Genomic DNA, 21,867 nt, shown 5'->3' with positions numbered 1-21,867 from the left:
GCTCGGCTCGGCTCGGCTCGGCTCGGCTCCTGAGCGCGGTGCGGCAGCAGCGGCGGCCGCGGCCCCCCCAGCTCCGCGCCGCTCCGCGCCCCCCCCCTCCCCTTCGCCCCCATGGCCACCAAAATCGACAAGGAGGCGTGCAGGGAGGCGTACAACCTCGTCAGGGACGATGCCACCGAGGTGAACTGGTAGGTGCCCCCCGGCATCCCCCCGGACGGGCAGCGGGGCGCTGGGGTTCGCTGTCCTCTCTCCCCGCTCCCCAAAGGGTGAATTCTACAGATCTCGCCCCCTTCTCCTCTTCCTCTCTTCCTAAAGGATGGGTTTTTCACCGCCTATTCTTCCCCATCTCCTCCTTTCCCTTCTTAAAGACTGTGACTGTTCGATGTATTCTTCGCCTTCCCCATCTCCTCCTTTCCTTTTCTAAAGACTCTGACTGTTCGATGTATTCTTCGCCTTCCCTTCCCCCATTCCAAAGGGTGACTTTAAACGTGTTGTTCCCCTTTCCTTCCCCCCATCCGGAAAGGTGACTTTTCACTGTATTTTCCCCTTGTCTTCTCCCTCCCCGAAGGGTGACGTTTAAGTACAATGGCTCTACGATCGTCCCTGGAGACCAAGGGGTAGACTATGAAACCTTCAAAAGGAAGTGCACAGGTAAGCTCCGTCTCCGTGCCTTGGCCCCTTTCTGCCAAGGGGTGCCCGCTGAGAGGGGAAAGGACGGGAGGAAACTTGGGGGGACCGGGATTAGCGCTGCTGCTGCTTCCCTGCCCGCCCTGTCCTGCGGGATCGCCTTTCAGCCCCACACAGTGCAGCTCCCCCAAGTCCAGAGTCCAGCGGCTCCTTTGTCTCACCCTTAGACTTCACGTCCTTTGGGCTCTTCCTCCCCTCTTTGCACAATCTTTCGCTGCTCCTCGGTTATAAACCAGATAAAACGCCTGATAAGCAACGGCCGCCTTGTTAGCAATGCAATTTCAGGGCAAAACCCGACTCGGTTGTGGCTAGAAAGATGCGGTCGTGCAGATCGTTGGGAATGAAATACTTATAAAATCCTTCTGAAAATCTTTTTAAAGACAGCGAAGTGACTGCAGTTGGAAGGCTCGCCGGGATTTTTTAGGGACACAAAACCTGGCTGGAGGGTGGTCGTTGCAAAGCTGGGCTGAACAATCCAGCCCTGCAAACAATCGAACAATCGCAGATGTGGCGTTGCACAACCGCAACTGTTGCGGCTCCAGGTTCAAACGTGGCAGTGGATTGTGGAGCTGCCGGCTGTGGAACGTTCAGGGCAGGAACAAAGCCTGGGGAAAATGAAGATAAATTCAGGAGTGTTTAACTGCCTCTGATCGTGACTTTTGATGAGTTTCACAAAGGGGGGGGGTTCATTTTTCTCTCAGTTTTTATCAGTTTTCCTCCTATCTTGGCTGCTAGTTAACAATGTCACCAAACGAGGTGAGATGTGGAGTATTTTTTACTAATACTGGATTATAACAAAGACTTACTCAGCCAGTTCCTGTACAATCAATCACCGGCATTTTCAGAATTCTGTGTCTGAGCTGTGGAGGAATTGTGCTGAGCAGTCTCTGCCCTCCCAAGGTGGGGCAGTTCATGGGGACACTGTGGGGCTGGCAGTCCCAGGGCTTGGCTGGGCTTTATTGAGTGGAAGGGGAGAACTCTTAGGAAAGTAACTGAGGGCAGGACAGCTCTGATCTGACAGGAGAAAAGTGTATTTTAGTCCTCGGAAAGGAGCCATGAGATGAAGATGGTTTAGGCTGCTCTGCTACGATGTTGGCAGTGGGGTCTCACTGAGATTAATGCAGCCACTCGCTTCCAGCTGTTCCTGAGAACCTGCAGGGAAATTCTCAGAACTAGGAAAGGTCCTGTTGTGGTTGGTGTCAGAAGAGCTGATCCTGCACTGCAGGAACTCCTTCCCACTCATCTCTTTTTAGTGGGCAACAGAAGGGAAGAGCAATTACCTGGAACCCAGGGAATCCCAGGGCTCAGCACTGTGCAAGTTCATGGCAGTGGTTAATTGTTCCCTTGGGAGGTCAGTGACTTCAGGATCTGAGTTCTCTGTCTCCTCTCCTGAACAACTTAACTGAGCATCTCTGCTGTCTCCAGACACCTGAGGCTTGCAGGGGAACCTTCCCCATTTATTTTCTCTCCTTGCCTTTATACAGTTCCTGTCTTTCTTTTTGTCTGAGCTGATTTTCAATGCTTTTTCTGGAAGAGAAAAGAACTTAAGAACTTCCTCTCCTCCTTCCTGTGGCAAAGAGAATCCTTTCCTGGGGTGGCTGAGCAGGCAGAGGGGCTTTGGCAGAGCACAGGGAGGGGTTGGGTTGGGGAGGATGAGGATGACAAATGGTGGAGGCACACACTGCACTCTGGAGTGTGGCCACATCTGTGTTCTTAACAGGGCTTATAAACAGAGCTCAAACCAAGCTGACCCCAAGACAGAAAAAAAGGAAATTTTCTGTATTTTAGAAAAAAGCTCAGTAAGGAAAGAGTTAAATATAGGGCACTTGTGGAGTATTGTTAGCCATTAATGGGGAGTTAAATCCCTTAGAGCTGCTCCATTGCTCCCTGTTCCTCCTTTCCCTTTCCCTTGTGCACCTGCTGAGGGCTGTTCCCTGGCACACCAGGACCAAGAAGTTGTCCTCAAAGGCACCTCTGGAGCACAGCTGTTGGAGGCTTTAAAAAAAAGGCAAATTGAGGTGCCTGGTCCATGGCTGAGAGCTGAAAAAGATCTTCCTCCACCCACGAATTTCAGTGATGCAGTTGGGGAAGGAAGAGATGCAAGTTTTGGAGCCTCCATCTGTGCAGCAAACGTTCACCTGGCCTGCTAGACACAGTCAGGGATCAAACCTTGGGCCAGCAGTGAAGTTGGAGACTTCCTTCCCATCTGGAAGAAAGTAGAGTTGGTTGGAATATTTCTACTGAAACAAAGTCAGTAAAAAAGAGTAGCAAGGGATGGAAAAAGCTGTTGAATATTATTTATTCTTGTTGCTCCATCTCTTTCGTCCTGGTCTCTTCCATCTCCTTTTATGTTTCATTGGAGAGGAGAGGAGCTGCTATCAAACAGCTTCAAAAAATGCAATTAAAAATTTTAAAAACCTTGGTATCAGAACAAACTTCTTTGTTTTGAATTCCTGTTGTGTGAGAAACGCTGCTCTGAAAGCCACAAAGTACAGCAGCTGCCTCTGGTAGAAGCTGAGCATCACTTGGTGGTTAGAGGTGAGAGCAGGAGCTGGGATTGAAATCTCAGAGTGCAAAGAGTCCCCGTCAGAGCTCTCTGCTCCACTTTCTGCAGCAGCTGTTCTGAGCTGCAAACATCGTGTTCCTGCTCTCTTTAGGAGCCATTCTCATGAAAAGCACCTTGGTACCCATTGCTGCCCTGCTGGGCGGGGTCACTGAGTGCTGCCTCCTGTGGCTCTGGGACCTGGAGGGGCTTTTGTGCCACTTTGGAATCTCTTTGCCTGTGGTGCATGTCCTGCCTTGAACAGTGACACATGCCAGGGGGCTGTTGGTAACAGCCCCTACTTTTGCTTTTTCCCCCCCTATCCATAACCCTTTCCATGCCCATCACTGCCTCTGCAAACCTGCTTGGGGAACCAGAGTGGCTGGGGACAAAGGGAAAGGAGAGAAACTGAAATTGCTTCTTTTAGAGGAAGTAGCAGCTGAGGGAGGCCGTGTCACAAACCAGCTCTGCACACCTCCAGCCCTGCTCTGGGGCTGCTGGGGGAGCACACGTGCCACAGGTGCTGAGCTGGGGCAGGGAGGCCCATGCCCTGAGCCAGGAGCTGCTGTGGCCCTGCTGTGGGTTCTGTCCTCTGCTGTGCTCTCAGATGCACCTCCCACATCAGACCTGCATGCTACAGATCCTGGCCCAGGGGTCTTTTCTTCCTTCCATCTTCACTAAGCTTCGTGCAGGAACAGCAAGGTTGTACAAACAGCATCATTAAATTATCACATTTCCCCATCCCCATTTGGGGACAGCAGCTGCCACTCCTAGAGGAAGGAAACATGGAAAGAAGAGCTCCTTCAGTGCCCTCTTGTTCAGGGTCCTGGGGTGATAACTGCAAATACAGCCTGACCCTGAACTTCTGTGTGTCAGTCACTGTTGTGGTGTCCCTGTCAAGGTCTGTTTGTCTCAGACAACTCAGACCCTGCTTAGAGCCAGGCATCCATCTTCCCTGCCCCCCAAAGGCAGCCCCAGTGTGTGACACCTCTCCTCCAGCCTATCCCACAGCAAAGCCACAGAGGCTGGTTTAGGCAAAGGAGGCTGGTTTAGGTCATGGAGGTTGGTTTAGGCCAAGGAGGTTGGTTTGGGCCAAGGAGGTTGGTTTGGGCCAAGGAGGTTGGTTTGGGCCAAGGAGGTTGGTTTGGGCCAAGGAGGTTGGTTTAGGCCAAGGAGGTTGGTTTAGGCCAAGGAGGTTGGTTTAGGTCAAGGAGGTTGGTTTAGGCCAAGAAGGTTGGTTTAAGCCAAGGAGGTTGGTTCAGGCCACGGAGGCTGGTTTAGGCCAAGGAGGTTGGTTTAGGCCAAGGAGGTTGGTTTGGGCCAAGGAGGTTGGTTTAGGTCATGGAGGTTGGTTTAGGCCAAGGAGGTTGGTTTAGGCCAAGGAGGTTGGTTTGGGCCAAGGAGGTTGGTTTAGGCCAAGGAGGTTGGTTTGGGCCACTGGCACATCCTTGGGTGATTTGGAGGTGGCTCCTGGGGGCTCTTCCTCCTGCAGTCCTGCCTCATGGCCAATGTCCTGCCTAAGGGCCAGTGTCCTGTCTAATTTCCAGTGTCCTGCCTGTGCTGGCCCTGGTCTGACCCACAGAGTCAGGACACAGAGCTGAGGACATTCACTGTGTCAGGGCCACTGAACACCTGCTGTGGACACCCCTGTGTCTGCTGGCTGAGACTGTTTGGGTTTAACATCACAGATTACCTCTGCATTAAACAAGGACTTGATTCAAGGCTTCTGATCCCTTTTACTCCCCAGTTCCATCTCTTGCTCTGCAGATCTGCAGATGGCCTGGCTCCAGAGGAAGCATTAATTTGGTGGTTAGTGCTACGTGCCATCAGGACGCTTTGAAAAAAAAAAAAAAAAAAAAAACAAAAACAGCTGAGCTGGTGCATTTGAGGCCAGAAATAGATAAGAGTTGAAGGTTATTGTATGGAAGGATGTGACAGCTCTTAGGATTTTTTTGGGACGTTTTTAATTTCAAAGTCTTATAACTGGGCTGGTGATGCTGTTGCTGAGAAGAACAGAATGAGTTACAACTGAAATGACATCCTGTGAACTTTTGTGTGTGTCTGTTGTACCTGACTGCCCTGGACATTGCCTCAGTGTCTCTATTATGAAGCAGCAGAGCATCACATTGGCTCTGTCTGTGGTTTAATTTAATTTTTTTAGTGTGTATTCTGCCATTAAAAAAATGGAGTGGTCAGAAGGCTGGATTTCCCCCCACCTCCCCCCATGCCATATGTGAACAGCTGTTTTCAATGCATCTCTGACAAAAGAAATAATGAGCCTTTTATTTGGAAAGCCTCAGTGCAGATAAATAATTGCAATGACAGCATGAAATGGGATAGTTATTCATGTGTCTGAAAAGATCAGCCCAAAACCACAGTGGGCATTCAGCAGCAGGAAGAACAGAAAATCTTTAGAAGAACAGAAAATAAATACCCTATAAAATCATTTGAGGTTGACATAAAATATTAGAAAACAGAAATAAAATTGGCTCCTAATAAAAAATACAAGTTTTTTGGGGTTTAGATCAATTGTCCCAGAAAGCCTGGGCTGCACATTAAAAAGGAAGGAGCTGTGAGTTGAGAGATCACCAAGGTAACATTGGCACCTGAGGTTGTAGGAAAGATTTGTAAAAACACACGAGGACATATAATGAGATAGGTGCTTATCTGCATTTGGCTGCATCTTAAGTTGCTAAAATGGGCCTTGTAAATCAATCTCCTACTGCTTTTGTTTTTCCTCCTCAGCGTTCATCTCTCCTGCTTTCCCTTACTGGCTATTTCAAGGAAGACCTGGGGCCATGGGTGGCTTATGGAGTTTGTCACCCTGCCCCTGTGCCCTCCCTGCCGGTGTGGACGTGCTCTTGGCAGGGTCACAGAGATCTCCTGGCTGCCAGCTGCAGCCCAGGCTTAGCCTGGCCCTGCTGTGGACAGGGGGTGGATTCAGGGAATATTCTCACTGATTTTTGTGGGAGTAACTCATGGGGTCAGGGCCTGCAGTGATGGTAACTCTTGGGGTTTTTTTGGTAACTCTTGGTAACTCTTTGGTTTTGTATTGGTAACTGATGGTAGCTCTTGGTTTTTTTTGGTAGTTCTTGGTAACTCTTTGGTTTTGTGGTGGAAACTGATGGTAACTTTGGTTTTGTGATGGTAACTGATGGTAACTCTTGGTTTTTTGGTAACTTTTGGTAACTGGTTTGGTGATGGTAACTGATGGTAACTTGGTTTGTGATGGTAACTGATGGTAGCTCTTGGTTTTGTGGTAACTCTTGGTAACTCTTTGGTTTTGTGATGGTAACTGATGGTAACTCTGGTTTTGTGGTGGTAACTGATGGTAGCTCTGGGTTTTGTGGTGTTTAATTAAATACCATGGCTGTGGGTCTGCCTTTGCCATCCCATGGCGGGCACAGGAGCAGGGAAAGAAGAGCTTTGTACCTTTTGCCTGCCCTGTGTTTTGGGGCCTGCCTGGCCCTTCTGGCCAGCCAACAGCACCATTCCTTCCTTCAGGGAAGAGCTGGGTCCCCCTTCTGCTCCCACCCTGCCCTCAGCATCCACCCAGGTCAGGAGAGGAGCTGTGACTGTCACTGGGGTAGCAGCACCCCCTGGAGCAGAGCAGCCACTGTGGGGTCAGTGTCCCCATGCACTTGTGTCCCTGCACTCACATGGGCCACCCCAAGTCACCTGGAGAAGGTTTGGTGCCCAGCAAAGTCCTGTGGTGGGGTCAGACACGTCTGACATGGTTTAATGAACACTTTGGGGTGTAGCAAGGCAGCCCTGCACGAGAGCTGGGGGCTCAGTGCAGGGTTTAAGAGGAAAAAACAGTGTAGGAAGAGGGAAGGAACGTTTCTGTCTGCACTTGCAGCACGCGGCCACAGGGCTGACTGAAGAGGTGGAAAATTGACAAATTAATCTAATATTAATCCAATTGAAGCAAACAAATTAAATCTTCATGGAACCTGTCATGTGCTGTGGTAATTCATGTTGGACAGAAGACAAAAGCAGGTCAGTCCATCACCTGCCTGTGACCTTGGTTCAGCAGGCAGGTGAAGCTGGGAGCAGGGGTTTTATCATGGAGCAGGGTTTTTATTGTGGCAGATCTCTGGCCTGGCCACTCAGAGCCCTCAGAACCCTGATGGTTTGGCAGTGAATTTCTTTCCTGCAGCTATTATCTTTTACTGATGACTCACTGCATTTTAATCTAAGGGGGAATTTTTCAGCACAGCTGAACCAAAGCACTTGAGTGGATGTAGAAAAAGGAAAGGATACCATGAAGGAAATCTCTGTAGTTTGGCATCAAGGTTTGTTGACAGCCAAGGGCAGCTTAAGCAGAATATTTGGAAAATCCTGTCTTAGTGATAAATAAAGAGTTTGGAGAGAAATACCAAGTGATGCTGGTTAAGGCATTCATTGTGCTGCTCATTGTTTGTCCAGCCATGGTGAAGGGAGCCGTGGTATTAATTGAATAAACATTGTTAATTTCTGCTGTTTGGATCCTGTGTGATCTCAAATAAAGCTGCTATTTCCGTTCTCCCCAGACCCGTTATTCACTTCTCTCTGCCCTGAAATTCACATCTCAGTGGCTGGGAAGGGGTGGCACAGCTCTGGGCAGGATTTCCTCCTTCAGGGGCAATCTGTGCTGTCTCTCTCTGATTTGTTCTGCTCCCCTCACTCCCAGCAAATTCCTAAAACCACTGTGAGTGCTTTTGTGTGAGCAGGGGCTGCTGGATGTTAATGTCTTGAGATTTCTCAGGGAATTGGCACTGATGGCATTGATGACTTCCTGGGGAGCTGATGTGGCAGGGCAGAACTGATGAACTGTGAAAGAGGAAATCTGGCACTAGGGAAGAACTTGCGTTTTGATCCCCTTATCACTCTGAACACGCTTCAGACTAATTGTGAAACTCAGCCACTTCTGCTCGGGGATTTTGACCTGCACTTGGAGAGGCTTATAGCCAGGCTGAGCCAGTGCTAAAAACCTCTCCATCCGTCCCTGATGCCCTTTTAGGAACTGAGACATGTTAATTGCTCAGGGCTCCAATTCACATTCCCTCTGGCTTTGTGTGCAGCAGCTAAGGCATCACGTTTGTGCTAAATATCCTGTTTGTGCTAAAGAGCCTGCTCTGCCTCCAGTGGGGTTTAAACTCCATGGGGAGGCAGGAGGAGACAGGACCCAGCTGGGTGTGACCCCTTCAAGCCCCCACAGGTGAGGCAGCCCCAGGAAAATCTGCCCAAAGGTGACTCAGAGCCCCAGTCCAACCTCAGGTGCTCATTAAACTTACAGGACATGGTGAAGTAAAGGGTTGTTCATGCTCAGGTGATCTCAGGGATGAAAGCTGGAACTGCTGCATTTGGCTGTCTTCAGCCAGGATGGGCAAGCACTGAGAGTTCTGCTGAGAAGCAAATCCTGCTGCTGCCAGTGAGCTGTGGGATAATGTCAAAGGGAAGTTATTCTGACTGACAAATTCACAGAATCCCAGAATGGTTTGTGCTGGAAGGAGCCTTAAAGATCATGTCATAAGCAGGGACACCTTTCATTGTCCCAGATTGCTCCAAGCCCCTTCCAGTCATGGGGCATCCCTGGAGCTTCCTCTCTGTGCTGCTATGAAAAAGCACTGGTTTTTCACATTCATTATCTTTTTTCCACTATCTTTATCACAAAGGGGCACGTTGCAGTGTTCAGGCTCTGTGACAGGGATGAAAACCCGAGGTGGGGACAGAGGGCTCCATGGGAAGGGTGTGACACCACTGTAGTGCAGGAGCTCCCAGCACCCTGGGACTGCCAGGACCGTTCCCAGAGGAGGCACAGGACAGCTCTGGGCAGTGTGGCCTCCTTTGCTGTCAGAGCAGGGGAAGCAAGGCTGGCTCCTGGAGCTGTTAATTGTAACATTAGGGGATTTACTGTCTCTCTTCACCTTGGGTATTTCCTGGCTGTCGCTTCATTTATGGCTCTAATCAATCTTGGGAAGAGGATTTGCTGTCAGAACCAGCAGCCCCCACGTGCATTTCCTGCACTCACCAGCAGCAGGGCAGCTGAGAGAGAAGTTTTGTTTGCCTGCATTGTTGATACACGACTCTTTCTCTCCTTCCAAAGATCCATCTGGATTTTTCCTCTGAATAAGATCTTTCTTTTTGTTTCTATTTTGAAATCTTCAGAGGAGTTTGTTTTGAACATTGTACTGGCTCACACACCCCCTACATCCATTTTCCAGTTTGCCCAGTATTAGTCAGTGACAAAAAAATAAAAAAGAATAAAGAGAATAAAACAGGGAGAGCAGAGGTGGATTTTTTTCAGACTTAAAAAAGTCTTTGCTTTTATCAAGGAAAATTTGTATTTGTCCACACTTTGGCAAATCAAAGTGCTAAAGAAGCTCTGAGATCTGTTAGCTTGCAGAGAATATCCAAATTCTTTTTAGCATTGATTTCTAGCAGCTTATTTTCAGGGGATGAGCAACTTAGAGCTGCTTCTCCCCTGTCTCCAGAGCTCCTGGGGCTGTCCTGGCTGCTCACAGAGTCTGCTGGGGATGTTGGCAGTCATTCCTACACCTGGAGCCTACATTTTCACCTGGCAATTAGTCAACCCAGCAAATCCCTCTAAGGCACATTGAACTGGCCACAACAAGTGTGCCAGGATTACCAGGAGTCTTCTCTAACAGCAGGTTTGTTCTTCTGCTTTGAGTCACCTCCTTTAAAGGCCTTAAGTGACCTCTGAGAGATGAAGATTGAAATATTGATTATTAGGAATATCCCACAATTGCACAAGCGTCCATCTGCTCTGCTTTCTGCCCTCCTGGTGGAAGGTTCCAGCATCCCTTGAACCTGGGGATGCAGGGGGATGGTGCTTGCTCCTGATCAGGAAGCTTCCAACTGCTCCATGAGTCACAGGAGATGGAGGAAGGAGCTCTCTGAGATAAGAGTCTGCAAGGTTGTCACACATATGGCCAGGCTAAATCAGTCTGGTGTGATGTAGCACGAGCCAGCTGTGAAACAGGGATCAGCACAGCTCTAAAGTCCAGGGCTTTTCCCTCCAGGGCTTTGGACGGAATAGAAAAACACACCTGGGCAAGTCATTGCAGATTTTTCTTTTCCTCCTTCCTCTCCCCTCCTTCTTGTAAACTCATACTACAAGTGAGCCAGAAATGGATGGCAGGAGGGAGAAAGCTCACACTTGCACAATGGCCAGTTTCTGGTAATGTTATAAAGTGTGACCCTAAGCCTGCTATTCTGTAAGAAAGAGACATGAGGATATGGTAATGGTTTCTGGCAATGTTATAAAGTGTGACCCTAATCCTGCTGTTCTGTAAGAAAGAGACACCAGGATATCACTGTCTTCCCTTCTTCAACAGACCTGCAGATGAATTATTTGGCTCAATGTGTAACTGTGCTCTTGACCTGCCTGCTGACTATATTTTAGCCATTTCCACTGTGGTGTGGGGTGTCCAGCACAGCCATTTTCCTCCCAGTAACTCAGAGAACCCAGAAGGGGCAGAGCCCACACGGGCAAAGCACACCTTGCAAGCACAGGGCATGTGAGCAGAGCCCTGTCCTGCCCCCTGATTCCCAAATGCTGGCACTGAACACAGGATCAGTGCCTTGCCTTGGTTTTTGGGAACAGTAGGCTCACCCTGGAGAAGGGAAGGCAGGGATGTTGCTGGTTTTAATCCTTTGGTCCCTTTTTTGCCTCATTGCAGACGATGTGCGATTGTTCGGCTTTGTCCGATTCACCACCGGCGATGCCATGAGCAAGAGAGTCAAGTTTGCCCTCATCACCTGGATTGGAGAGGATGTCAGTGGCCTGCAGAGAGCCAAAACTGGGACTGACAAGACTCTGGTCAAGGAAGTAGTACAGGTAAGCTCTTCCTTTTGCTCCTAACCAGCAGCTCCCATGGCTGTTCTCTGTACCAACAGCAGCAGGAGGCAGAGAGAGGGAAGGGTTGGCTCATCCTCCAACTCAGGAGTTAATCCTTTAAAAAGAAGACAGTTTCCTATTGCCTGTCTTCCTCCTAGGAAGGCTTAACATCTGCCCTTTGAGCACTCAGGCATAAAGGAGCATCTTTTGAGCTTAAGGCTGCTTTAGCTATTTCATGAGGAGGGAATTTCTGCACTCCCCTCCTTGGCACCACTGAGATGTCTCCCATCCCCTTCCTTGCTATGGAAATAACTCACTATTGAGTGATCATCAGCAGTATTCAGTTCAGCAGGTAAAATTAAACAGGAAAACCCACACCCTTGTTTAAACTTCTCCAGAGGCCTTTTGCCTTTGCACGGTGGATTTGTGGAGCTAATCACCCAAAGTCTGAAGTCCCCGTGGCACCAATTAACTAACAGCTCTTAATGGCTAACTAGATGTGAACAGGCTTTGTTTGGCCTTGGGCGTAGCAGGGGAAAGAGAAATGTGCTCAGTCCAAGTGAGAACAAACAACAGCCAGGAGAGAAGTGACTCTGGGAGGCACAGCTGAGACCTGGCTGTGATGGAGAGGATGCTGATGTTTGGAATGTTTCTTCAGGAGGAGTATTTAGAGCAAAATCAGCTCTTCCATTGAAACACAGAACCAGCTCACCAGAGCATGAGAAATGGTTTTGTTTATGCTCTTGGATAACAGGCTGATGATTAAATTAATCTCCCTCAATAACTGAGCTCTTGCCAGTGTAAAGAAACCTCCCAACAGGACACTGGAAGGGTGAGAATGAAGCCCTCTCGACTCTTTGGTAGTTTATATGATACAGAAGATTGCATTTAGATAAGAAGAATGAAGATGATACATTCCTGTCCTTCCAGAGGATAAACTCTGGCGCTGAATGTTTCAGAATGACGACTCAGAGGGGCCTGTTCTCCAAAGAAACTTCCAGAATGACACCTGAGAGACAGGAAAGCAAGTTTCTGCTCATGGGAAGCAGCTGAAACTGCGTAATTGTAGCTGAAGATGAAATTATAGAGTACTAATGAATGACTCTCATATGAGTCACTAAGCCCAAAATTTTCTTTAAAATCTGTTTAGACAATGTATTCCTGTTGAGTTGAATAGCATTCCTGAGCACTGTGCTCAGTTCTGTCCCTAGGTCTGTTACATATAATTTGCAATTTCACTTGTTTCATCTTTGATTAGTAGTCTGTGCAAGTTAATAATCTGGTGGAGCATTAACCACTCTTGGCTGTTACTTAAAAGCTTTCATATTCCAATTAGTCTGTACTAAAATACAAAAACAATACAACTGGTGCTTGATACACTTTTACTGAGCAACCTTGTCTATAAATGCTTGCAAAGCATTTCTGAATGTCACAGCAATGGTGAACTCCTGTCCAGAAGAAATTATCTTGACAAGTATTTTGAATAGTTCTTGATATGCAACTGAATCCCTCTGAGTGCAGTGAGATAAAGCAGAACCATTTTCTTCTTTGTATGCCTGTGACCTTGCAGGTAATCTGTCAGAATAAACAAGGACAAGAAAGTCCAGCTGAAATTTAATGGAGGGAGTTTATCCCAGAGCTATTTCACTCTTAGCAGCTCCCTTGACCTTCAGGTACATTCTCAGTGTTCTGTTTCTTATGGAGATTATTTGAGATGTGAGTTGTACATAGAAAAATACACTTGTTTTTTTCTTTAATGATAAACTCCAAATCTGAGGCAGTGTTGGTTCATCATTTAGAATAATCAGTGCCCTAGGGTGGGAGGTTTTTGGTCTGGGTGCAGTTGGGCCCACAGGTGCACTCACCCTGTGGAAAGGTGGCACAAGGAGGATTTTTGAGCTGCACAAGGGACAGTTTGGGGTTCCAGAAGAGCAGCTCTTCACTCTGAGAAGCCCTCAGCAAACCCTGAAGGGCTCTCACAATCTTGTACTACTTGCCAAAGCACCTGTGGGTCTTTATTTAACACCCAAGTGTGAGGAGATTCCTGGTTTATATCCTGTGCTGTACTGATGAGCTGGGCTGAGCTCTGCTCAGGGCTCAGCAAACACCAATAAATGTTGCTGTTCTTGTGAGACCAAGGGAGAGCCAGTCAGCTCAGGCACCTCCTGCCAGCCCTGGGATAAAGAGGATCCCACCAGGGATGGTGATTGGGCTCCCAGAAGCACCTGCCATCAGGAAAATGATGCCTGCCACACAGGGACATGAACTGGTGAGGAGGGGATTATGGGCTGTGAACTATTACAGAGCAGAGGGAGGAACTGGGCTGCCCTGGCAAATTTTGTGTTCCTCCCTTGGAAGGAGGAGCAGGTGCTGTGAAATCCACGGGGAGGTGGCTCTGGAGTGCTGATAGTGAGTGCAGGAGGTTGCCAGAAAACCTCTCAGGAAGAAAGAACAATTGATTTTTAGCTGTAATAACTGTAAAATGACAGGGATGGATCTCATTTGCTACAAATAGCTGTAGTTCTTCTGATCTGTGCTAGATGGGAGCCAGATCTTCTGGCCCTACTTGGACCCATGCTCATTAGCTCTTTACTGTTGCTGGAAAAGGGGTTTTGAGTTTATTGTATTTCTTTTGGATTGTAGACAAATCCATTTAAGGAACTATCAGGAGCTATTTTTTTTCCCCACAGCCATTTATTTTTCCATCCTTTCCTCCTAAACTCAGCAGGAAATGTTGGCTCCAGCCTGCAGCCTGGTTCAGCTGGGAGCAGATGAGAAGTAAGGCCAGGATGGGGAACAAGTATTTATCTGTAAAAATGAGTCTAGCTAAGTCCTGCTGTGTGAGACTGCTGTGAAATGGAGACAGGAGATGCACAATCCCACCTCCTACCCATGGGCTCCTCTCCATGCCAAGGCCAGGTCTAATGGGGGAAGAATGGCACAGAATTTCCCATTGCAGGCAGCTGCTCAAGATATTTGGGAGATAATTTCTGGGGTAGAGTGTAAACCTGCCCCTAGAACAATCTAAGCAACTGGGAACTTCATGGAGCAGTGATTTCTGCTTAGGCAGCAGCCATGTGTCACCTAGTGCCCAGGGTGAGCTGGCAGATGTGTTCAGAGAGGCACCCACAGCCCTGATGTCCCCTGCCAGCTGCCCTTTGGTCACCAGACCCCACAGCAAGGACCAGCCCAGGCACTGGGAGTGGCCCCTGGTGCTGCAGGGGGGTGGTTCTGATGCAAACACCAAAGAAATGGAGCCGGGACTTGGTTTCCCTCTGAGTGCTCCTTCCTCTCTGTGAACTCTGTCCCTTCATGACTGCATTTCCTACCAGATTTTAACTCTTCCTCAGGCAGCACTGGGGTCTTTTTCCTGACAGGGCTGAATTCATGTCCTGCAGGACTCTCCCAGCAAAGGAACTGCCCAATCTTTGCCAGTTTGTCAGATTTTCCATGGATTTTGACTCTGTTTTCATCAGCACTCCTTCCCCCACAAAATCATGTGCTCTGTTATTTCCCTAATTCATATTCAGGGTAAAACAGCTCTGTTTCTGTGAGCAAATATTCAAGGCATTTTATTCATCATTATTTTTGGTGAGGAATTCATCTGGCTTGCATGATGTCAACAGCTCTACTGGGTTCCTGTTTTGCAGCTCATACCCAGTTCTTTTTTTTTGCTCACCTTTCCCTTCTCCTCTGGATTTCTCACTGCACTGATGATGTGTCCCATGAGGGAGCCCCACTGATGGGGTCCCTGTCCCTGATTTTGGGATCCCACAGAATTCCCTGAATGTGCTTTGGTTTTCTCATATGAGTACAGAGTCCTGAGCAGAAGATGAAATAGCTGAATTAAAGTAGAAAGTTCAACAGCTTTGTTAGAGGCAGGAAATCAAACTCACAGGGAGCAGCTATGTCACAGTTACTCATGAGGGTGAGTGAGATCCTGCTGGGAAGGCAAAATAAATTCTCCTTTTGGGCTGTTTTTTCCTGTTCTGGTTTACTGTAATGACCATACCCAATGGATATGGATTTACAAGAACTCCAAGTCTAGAGAAGAGGATCAGAATCAGCAGCTTCTCATCTCCCTGTGTCTGACACACAGACTTGTGACTCTTGCAGTGGGATGGAGCACAGCAGGGAGAATTTGCAGAGCAGCTGAAATGCAGCTCCCATTGCTGAGACAAGTGTTTGCCAGAGGTTTGGGCTGGCTTCTCTCACAGTCTGGAACTGCTCCATGTAAAATTGGCAGGCAGTGGATTTGAAGAGAGGGTTTTTGCTGAGCTTGGAGTCTGACAGCTGAGTGCAGGAGCAGGTTTGCTGTAGGGCTGGGACTCAGACCCTGTGGGAAAAGAAACCTGGGAGATGTCACCTCCTCTGCTCTGCATCTGCACTGAGGCTGAGGTGACCAGTGCATGGGAGTGGTGACATTAAGCAGAGTAGAACTGAGGGTTCTGAACATCAGCAGAAGCTGCTGGAAGCCCCAGTAAAAATAAAATAAATAAAAAATGGCAAGAAGCTGCTCAGCTACCTGGCACCATCTGTGGCTGCTGGGAAGTGTCTGTGGACTATACAAGGATTTTACTCCTGGCTTCAAGCTCCCCAGGCTGGGATTTGTAAGGGCCTCTGCAGACCTGGTTTGGTACAATATCTGCATCACATGGATTTTCCCTTGAGCAATTTAGGGAAATTTTATGGCCCATATGCTAAACATTCAGGGCTTGGAAGAGAGGAAGAAAATCTACTCCACCCCTTTTTTCCCCCTTTAAGTTGGCTGGAAGAGAAGGATTGAGCTTTCTGCACAAATTTCATGTTTCCCATGGAGGGTGCAGGCTCCTTCTCTGCTCCTGCATGGTTGGAGCCCTCTCAGTCTTTGCCTGGTGTGGGATTTCAAAATTGTGACCTCAGGCACCAAGAGGAGCTGGAGCCAGAGAGGAGCACTGGAGAGCCAGGAGTGAATCTCAGTATTTCTGTGTGCTGGTCACTGATTTGAGAGGCAAAGCAAAGAGCCTGTGGTCACTGCTGTGTTGTGAGAGTGATAAAGATAAATGGCATCATTGTTTTTGTTATCTGGAGGCTGCTGCTGACTGGGGTGAAGACAAAGGCTAGAATTCACTGGCAGGGCTTGCTGTGGTTGTGGAAAGCCTGGGGTTGGGGGGAGGAGAAGGGAAAAGGAAGTGGAGGATGTAAGATGAAGACACATGTCAGCAAATCAAGGGCCCAAGCATCAGAGTTATGCACTGTGCCTTAGGATTTGCAGCCTGGACAAAAGCTCAGAGAGCTCAGACAGTAAATTCAGAGTGATGAGGGAGGCTGTGGCTGGAGAAGGTCAAGCAGGATGTTAAAATCACAATTTCCAGGCACCAAACTCACCAAAAGCATCTTCCCTCCTTGGGGCCAGGCTTGAGGAGCACCATGGTGGGTCAGAGCTGGTGTGAGGAACCAAGGAGCAGCCTGAGAGAATGGAATAAAGCAGAGTTATTAATAGCAGTGACCCAGATTGCACTCTGAGGGTACAAATCTGGCACAAGAGGTGGCCCAGTCAGCTAAGAGGATATTTAAGAGTGGCTGAGAGCAGAACCCATCTGGCCACTGCTAGGGGGATACTGTTCATTCATTGCAGGGTGTTTTGGTGAAATGGTGGCTGATGCCCACAGATCATCACCCAGGAATCATCTGGATAAGTGTCTGCTTGAGAAGGCATTGAGTAATTATATTTACTGTGTGGCACATGTGGTGAATTCTCCTCTGTTTGGGCATGAGTGCACTTGCAGTTTCAATTTCAGAATCAGCTGGATTCTGCAGAGTGGGCATTGAAGAAAACCCTCCCCACTCTTACAAAATACATTTTCATTATAAAATACACTTTTCATTATAAAATACACTCTTTCATTGAAGAAAACCCTTCCCACACTTATAAAATACACTTTTCATGGAATCCCTCTCAGAAATGGTTTTATGGACCTGCCTCACTTCTCACTAAAGCAGGGCAAAGACTCACCCTGAAATCATGTAGTGTTGGATAATCTGCTCCCAAGGTGAGGAAAATGTGTTAAACCTGGTGCCATAGAAAAGGAATTGAAAAGGCTCAGCTCAAAACTCACACAGGAGCATCAAACAGCTGAAAATGCTGGGGTGGGTCTTAGCAAGGGCTGAGCTTTGCAGAGATGTCACCCTGGAGACCTGGAAGTAGGACACTCGTGAGCATGACTAAATCTGATGGTTTGGGCAGTTTGCCTCTTTATTTCTGTCTTATAAAAAAAAAAAAAAAAAGAAAAGAAAAGGATTTGTTTTTCTCTACAAAGCAATGTCTTTCCCATTTTCCCTGCACTCTGCCAAGCCATGGGTGAGTGCCTGTTCTGTCCCCATGGCCAGGAAAGGCGGGCACTGCAGGCAGGGCTGTTATTGCTGAGCACTCTGGAGCAGCCCCTCGGGCTCAGCAGAGCAGCTCCGAGGATTTCCTGAGTGTGAAACAGGATCAGCCCCAGCCCAGAGCGGGGAGGAGGGAGCTGCTTCCATCCTTTCCATCTCTCCCACCGCATGAAAGGGGTGCTGAGGCTCTTTCAAGCTGCATCCTCCTCCATCCCCTCCTTTATCTGACTCTGATCCCAAACTCAGACCCTTGGGATGCTGCCAATAAAGAGCTCTCCCATGGCTTAGAGGCTGAAACCAATTAGGAGCCCCCCTGTGCCCGTGCCAGGGAGACCCACACAAGATTCCTGCTGCCCTCCCAAAGCTTTCCCTCCTTCTCCATCGCCTTTTGGGGAACTCACTGCCCAGGGATTGGGGCATTGCAGATTCCCTGAGATGTCTCAGCAAAACTGTTGGGATATTTATTCATGTTTTTGGTGGAGTGCAGTGGATGCTTGTGTTTGTCACGTGGGGGAAGGGAGACTCAAGCAGTGCTCTCAGTTGTGGTTAGGAAGGGGAGGAAAATGCTAAAGCAAGCAGCAAACAGGCTGTTTGCTGAATGGCTGTGCACACACATGGATGCCATGCCAGCCCTGCTGGGAGGCAGGAAGGACAGGCCCCAACAAGGGAAAAAATCCCTGAGCTGCCACTGCTCTGACAGGAGCCCTAAAGGCACCCCGGGTCCCATTCTGCTCCCAGCAAGGTTTTCTGTGTCCCAGCCTCTCATCCCAGCCCTGCCTGGGGCTTGCCCAGCTCCAGGAGCTGCAGAGCTCTCCAGAGGGAGGAAACTGCCCTGCATCCATCCAGGAGCTCACTTGGGACACAAAGCACAGGGCAGAGCCTGTGCACAGCCTGTCTGGGGCAATGTCTGCCTTGTGTTTGCTCCTGGCAGCATCCCTGTGCTGCTCAGTCCTTCTCAGGTGTGACACTGTGGTGCACTCTGGTGTTGTGCTGTTCTTTTTTTAGGAGAAGAGGCCCTAAAAAGGGCACAGAGAGGATTAGTGACTTGGCCAAGATTATGCTGAGGGTCACTGGTGGTCAGGAGGTCAGTAATTTTGAGGGTTTCAGTTCTCATACTGCTTAGGGAACTTGACCTAACCTGGCCTGTGCATCCCTGCACCCCTGCACTGGGCCTGCAGCCAGTGGCTGTGGAATACATAACATTTTTCCAGGTTAAATGTTGAGTTTTGCCTTCACCAGCCCTCTGTCTCATCCACAGCTTGCTATTTATCATCCCAGCCACAGGAGATCAGGGGATGCAGCTCAGACACCCAGGGAAGCTGGATAACAAACCTTCAATCAGCTAATTTAAAATACCCCACTTTGTTAACAGGCTTTTTCTTTATCTCTTACAGAACTTTGCCAAAGAATTTGTGATCAGTGACCACAAAGAGCTGGATGAGGATTACATCAAGAACGAGCTGAAGAAAGCAGGGGGGGCTAATTATGATGCACAGACTGAGTAAAGGCAGGAACCTCCTGGCACCATCACCTGCATCTCCAAGGGAGGGCAAAGGCACAACAAACTAACACACCTGAGAGATGAGGCAACTGAACTCCCCAGCTTTCTGTGGCTGCACCTAAGAACTCCCTTTTTTGCATTCAGAGGACTTTTATTTTCCATTCTCTCTCATCAAACATTCCTCTCTGGGGCTCTGTTTTTCTTTTTTCCCCCCTTTTTTTACTCATAACTCTGTTTCACACCTGTGGAATTTAGGTTTGGCTCTGCTTTGGCCCTACTCAGCCCTGTGTTTGTAGAGGCTTGCCACTGTGTCCTTCTTCATGTCTGTGTGTTTTACTTGGGCTCAACCTGGTCTCTGAGGGAAGAAAGTTTTGAGGGAGTTCTGAACATCAATTATTTTAATTTTTGAAAAATTTGTTCTGACTGATATTCTTGGGAATAACATTATTTGCTGTTCCAGGCTCAGATCAGCTTGAGATGACTTCCCTCAAACTCTGATTAAATCATCTAAGCAGAAATGTCCAGCTGAGATGTTATCTAACAGCTTCAACAACAAAGCCAACAAACAAAACCATTTCTTTGACTCCTGATAAATGGGAATAAATTTGCCTTAAACATTGCTTGACAGTTGCTATGCTCTGTGCTGCATCTCTGTCCCTCCCTCTTAAAAATAAGATCCACCACAATCCTAAAGTGGGTTTTGTTGCTTTCTGGAGGTGTCACAGCACAGTAAACTGAGGGGCTTAGAAATGTCTGGATCTTGGTCACTATTTTGTGTACGTTGGTCTCTGGGTTTGTATCTGACTTTGCTAATGCTGGGGCTCAGGAGGTGAAACTGAAATGCATAGATGTCCTTTTTCAATGATGTCTGAAAAAAACAGCAGCTGCTGAATCCTTCCCTACCCGTCCCCCCTGGTTATTCTGCAGTTAAACACAACATCTTCAGTTCCTTGGGGCCTTTGGCAGGGAACATCCTCCAGCTGGGCCCAAGGGATGGGGCAGGGCAGCTCCATCCCAGCTGGGGTTAAACATCCAACAGCACAGAGAGAACCTGGGCTCACTTTGGTACCAAACTGTTTGTTTGGGGGGCTCCTTTGTATGGCTTTTGTTTTTCCATCCAGGGTAACTGTGCCCAGAATGACCTGCTGGGAGAGGCTGTGGGGCTTGGGAGTCAGAGCTGTAAATCCATGACAGAATAAATGTTTTTCAAGAACAGTTCTCAGAGACTCTGTTGTTCTTTTTACCATCCCTGCAACAAACCCATATTTAGGAGGTTTCTTAATCCTTGGTGGGAAGCTTTGAGCTGCTGCAATCTTGGGGCTATTAGGAGAATTAAACACTGGCTTAGGTGTAAAATGATCCCAGCCCTTGTCTGCTCCTCTCTGCTCGAGAGGCAGAGGTGACCACAGTGCACCTGACACACTTTTTTGTTCAGCAGCTCTGCTCCTCCATTTCCAGTGCCAAAACACCAAGTGGGAATTGTAATTAGGTCAAAGAGAATTTCACAGCCACAGAAAATAAACGTAGAGAGGTCAGGAATAGATTTGGGAACAAGAACAACACTTTCAGACAAGTTTTGCAGCTTCCTGCACAGGGTCACATGGGGCATTACAGTTCTGGACAGGACTTCCTAAACCTTGCCCTGAAAGAAGGAAATGGATGTTTTTTACAGGACTGACAGCAGGGACAGGGATCACTAATGGGAAGAGGCTTTGCAGAGAGCTTGTGATGCTCTGAGGCTTTGCCTTGCTGGTTCAGTGACCACGATAAACTCGAATTTGACACCCTGTGGCACAAATCTCTGCCTGGTTGTGAAGCCTGGCAGCACCATCACAAGAAATTCATCAGCACCAGCTGTGGTGAGGGCTCAAGAAAGAGCTCAGCAGAGGCAAATTAGCTTTCTCAGCCTTCCAAGGCATCTCAGCAAGACAAATTGAGCACTTGTGTTGCCTTTGGCAAGCTGGGTCCAGGGATGGAGGCAGAGGAGGCATCACCCTGGCTCTGGTTGCTTTGCTATCTTTAATCCAGTCCTTAGAGCATGGAAAATCCCACATTCCCTCTTTGAATAACTTCCGTGGTGTACAGGCACATGGACTCTGATGCTGAGCACAGGAATATCAAGTTTGCATGGTAACACATGAGAAAAATGAGAAGGAATTACTGATTTGTAACAGGAGGATAAATCCTTGTGGGAAAAAAAAAAAGAAAATCATAATGAATGAGTGTAATAGCAGAGAACCAGTGGGGCTGGGTTTTTTCCAACCTCAATTTCATCTTTCAGGGCAGGCTGTGTAGGGATACCACCCTGGTGATGCTGTGGAGCACTCTGTGGGGAAAAGCTGGGGTGAGATGCACGGGAACACTGCTGCTGCTGTGCCCCTCACTGGGTCAGAGCTGCAAACCAGCAGGGAGCTCCTGCCTGTGCAGTCCTGTCCTGTCCTGTCCCTCTGGCAGCACTGCAACAGCCAAGTCAATCAAACCCCTGCCTGTCAAAGCCTCAGTCAAACAGGAGATTATCCTGGTCACAAAGAACGTCCTGAAACACACCCAGCCCAAGCTGATGGATGCACATCCCAGGGGATGTCTGGGAGTGTTTGGGGTAAAATGTGTTTCCAGAATTAAATGTTTCATTTTCTCTTCTCATTCCTGCAGAATAAGCTGAATTAGCCATTAAATAGCTTTGTTTCTAGAATGCTGATTATATTTCAGTGTAGGAATGGTTTTCATTTCCCACAGGAGAGTGACTTCACTGGTGTTGTGTCAAACCCTTACACTGGTGGTGGGAGCAGCTCAGCTGGTCCAGGGGCTGCACAAGCCTGGCCTAACTCACAATCTGTCTGCAGCCTAAAACACATCTCTGGGGTCTGCACCCACTAGGCTGGAAAATATTTACACTACAGTGTTTGCAGGCATTCTCCTTCTGTGCTT

General features: G+C 48.3%; 1 protein-coding gene and 1 long non-coding RNA gene across 2 annotated transcripts in view; one reads left to right on the top strand and one right to left on the bottom strand.

Annotated features, from left to right (window-relative positions):
* Positions 1 to 63: 63 nt before the first annotated feature.
* COTL1 (coactosin like F-actin binding protein 1) lies at positions 64 to 20,154 on the top strand. The gene is made up of 4 exons (XM_063168119.1): positions 64 to 188; positions 569 to 651; positions 10,915 to 11,072; positions 18,833 to 20,154. Exons 1-4 carry the CDS (start codon positions 112 to 114, stop codon positions 18,941 to 18,943), a joined length of 429 nt encoding a protein of 142 aa, XP_063024189.1. The 5' UTR covers positions 64 to 111; the 3' UTR covers positions 18,944 to 20,154.
* LOC134424384 (uncharacterized) overlaps positions 112 to 21,867 on the bottom strand; it is a 69,075-nt gene continuing 47,319 nt past the window's right edge. Inside the window, exons 6-8 of the long non-coding RNA XR_010029402.1 lie at positions 16,440 to 16,520; positions 8,506 to 8,647; positions 112 to 1,292 (exon numbers count right to left, since the gene is read on the bottom strand). This is a non-coding gene — a long non-coding RNA (uncharacterized LOC134424384). The remainder of the gene's footprint in view (positions 1,293 to 8,505; positions 8,648 to 16,439; positions 16,521 to 21,867) is intronic.

The sequence above is a fragment of the Melospiza melodia genome, chromosome 13 (genome assembly GCF_035770615.1).
Source record: "Melospiza melodia melodia isolate bMelMel2 chromosome 13, bMelMel2.pri, whole genome shotgun sequence".
NCBI lineage: Eukaryota > Metazoa > Chordata > Aves > Passeriformes > Passerellidae > Melospiza > Melospiza melodia.
Note: the sequence above shows the minus strand (reverse complement) of the source record. Positions and strands in the feature narration are given on the sequence as shown.

Coding starts and splice junctions, on each gene's coding strand:
- COTL1 (XM_063168119.1), top strand. CDS start 112: ATGGCCACCAAAATCGACAAGGAGGCGTGCAGGGAGGCGTACAACCTC. Junction 189..568: donor GATGCCACCGAGGTGAACTG/GTAGGTGCCCCC, acceptor CCCTCCCCGAAG/GGTGACGTTTAAGTACAATG. Junction 652..10,914: donor CTTCAAAAGGAAGTGCACAG/GTAAGCTCCGTC, acceptor GCCTCATTGCAG/ACGATGTGCGATTGTTCGGC.